This window comes from Gossypium arboreum, chromosome 2, assembly GCF_025698485.1.
Source record: "Gossypium arboreum isolate Shixiya-1 chromosome 2, ASM2569848v2, whole genome shotgun sequence".
Taxonomy (NCBI): domain Eukaryota; kingdom Viridiplantae; phylum Streptophyta; class Magnoliopsida; order Malvales; family Malvaceae; genus Gossypium; species Gossypium arboreum.
This window is the reverse complement of record NC_069071.1, coordinates 11,379,389-11,381,716: the sequence shown is the minus strand read 5'-3', so window position 1 is coordinate 11,381,716 and position 2,328 is coordinate 11,379,389. Positions and strand designations below refer to the sequence as shown.

Sequence of the window (2,328 nt, the reverse complement as noted above, 5' to 3'; positions counted from 1 at the left end):
CATGCTTCGTCAACCAATCCATTCCCAAAATAACATCAAATTCCCAAAAAGGTAGTAACATTAAATCAACAGGGAATTCACAGCCTTTTATTTTCAGTGGACAATCACGACACACTAAATTAACTATTACACTTTGGCCTAATGGATTAGTGACTTAAACATCATAATTAGTAGGCTCAACAGGCAATTTCTTTTCTGATGCTAATGCAATGTAAACGTAAGAATGTGTAGACCCAGGGTCAATCAATGCATATACAGTAACATCAAAAAGATAGAATGTAAGAGCAATTACTTCTGAAGCTACAGTTTCTTCCCTCACTCGAATAGCATAAGTATGTGCAGGTGCCCTAGCCTCTGATCGGGCAGTAGAATCTCTCATACCCAAATGAGTAGTCCCAGTGGCACTACTTTTAGCCGAACATTTACTTCTTTGAGAAGTGGCCATCTATTTCTCTTTTGTTCTTCTCCCGCTCTTTGCAACAGAGGGCAGTTTCGAATAAAATGACCGGTGGCTTCACATTTATAACAAGCCCCTACCTTACTTCTGCATTCACTTGGATGATATTTTCTACAATATCTGCATTTAGGTCTAGAAGCATTCTGTACACTGCCCACACTAGTTGCAGGTCTATTAGTTACCCCAAAATCTTATAGTGTCACTTTATTTTTATTTTATCGTTTTGACATTGGGGTGGCTCAACTGAAATCATCTTTGGACTTTTTCGCAGGTGCAACTGAAAATGACTTGGAGGAACTTCCCTTATGAGATTCTTTACTTCTTTTGTATCTCTGCATTTTTTTGTTATATACCTCTTCTAATTTTTGAGCTCGATCTAATAAAACAACAAATTCTTGTATTTCCGTGCCCCCAATCATCATTTTGATTTCATCATTTAGCCCTTCCTCAAACCGAATGCACATCTCTTCCTCGGTTGATACAATTTCCTTGGCATACTTGCTGAGGTATATGAATTCCCTCTCGTATTCTGTTACTGATCGATTTCCTTGTCGTAAATCAAGAAATTCCCTCTTCTTTTTATCAAGATACCTCTTACCAATGTATTTCTTTTTAAATTCACTTTGAAAGAATTCCCAAGTGATTTTCTCTTTTGGCACCACGACCACTATAGTCATCCACCAATTATAAGCTTATTCTTTTCGCAATGACACAGCACATCTCAAATAATCTTCAGGAGAACAAACTATTTCCTCAAAAACTCTTATTGTGTTTTGAAGCCAGTATTTAGCTTTAACAAGATCATTATCAAACCTATCCCTAAATTCTTCGGCCCCACACTTTCTAAGTTTTTCAATCGGAGTATGTTTATTGGATTCAGTTACTGGAGGAGGTGGAGGAGCAACCAGAGGCTCTACAGATGGTGTAGTAGGGGGAGGAGATTGTTCAGCCTGATTTCTTTCTTGCATAAATTCATTAAACCATTGATTCATAAACCCATTGAACATATTTTTAAGTTCTTGTTCTTGCCTTCGAGAAATTGGGACGTTACTACTTGTCTCGTGCTCAGATGTCTGTACTATACTATTAGCCTCATCACGTTTAGCATGTTCAGATCTATCTGACATCTTTACAATCTATAAGAAAACCAAGGGTTAAATAGGATCATACACATCACACTATCACAGATTATATGGCATGTATTTCTAGACACTTTACACATTGCATTCGTTCCAAGAATCGACTAAACCTAGCTCTGATACCAATAAATTAACACCCCTAACCCTTATCTGTTGCCAGAACAGGATTACGAAGCATTGCCGAACTTTACAGATTAAATTCAGACATTTCACAACCTTTATTATACATATCAAGAATTATACATTTAACACTCATATTGTCCCTTATATGGGCCATTGAGGCCCAAAATACACCTTAGAAGTGGATCGAGACTAAACCAAATACTCAAAGAATTTTTTCAAAATTTTAAAAATTTTCTTAGAAGCTAGGGACACACAACCGTGTGGCCGACTATATGGAGATAGGCCCGTGTTTTTTCCCGTGTGGACGAAAATAGGTCATTTTAATGCCACTATTCTCACCCTTTTTTATATCAACCTACACCCAACATTTTAATACATCAAATAGCTTCAATCAAACAATCAACACAAGTCAAAAATCATGTTTTAAACATGATATATATATCATTACAAGACTCAATTGGCTAAACTTACCAAATTACCTTCATTCATTAATTTACCAAAATCTACTACTAAATGCATGCATACAAACATATATTTATATATAATTCATTCACAACCATAATTCAAATTTAACACTTTTCCAATCCAACGTTATACATGCCATATAAA

The 2,328-nt window shown here is 35.9% G+C and overlaps 1 protein-coding gene across 1 annotated transcript; it reads right to left on the bottom strand.

The window, feature by feature from the left end:
* Positions 1 to 696: 696 nt before the first annotated feature.
* Positions 697 to 1,134, bottom strand: LOC108466412 (uncharacterized). Its single transcript, XM_017766735.1, has one exon. The coding sequence runs from the start codon at positions 1,132 to 1,134 to the stop codon at positions 697 to 699; it is 438 nt and encodes a 145-aa protein (XP_017622224.1).
* Positions 1,135 to 2,328: the final 1,194 nt, after the last annotated feature.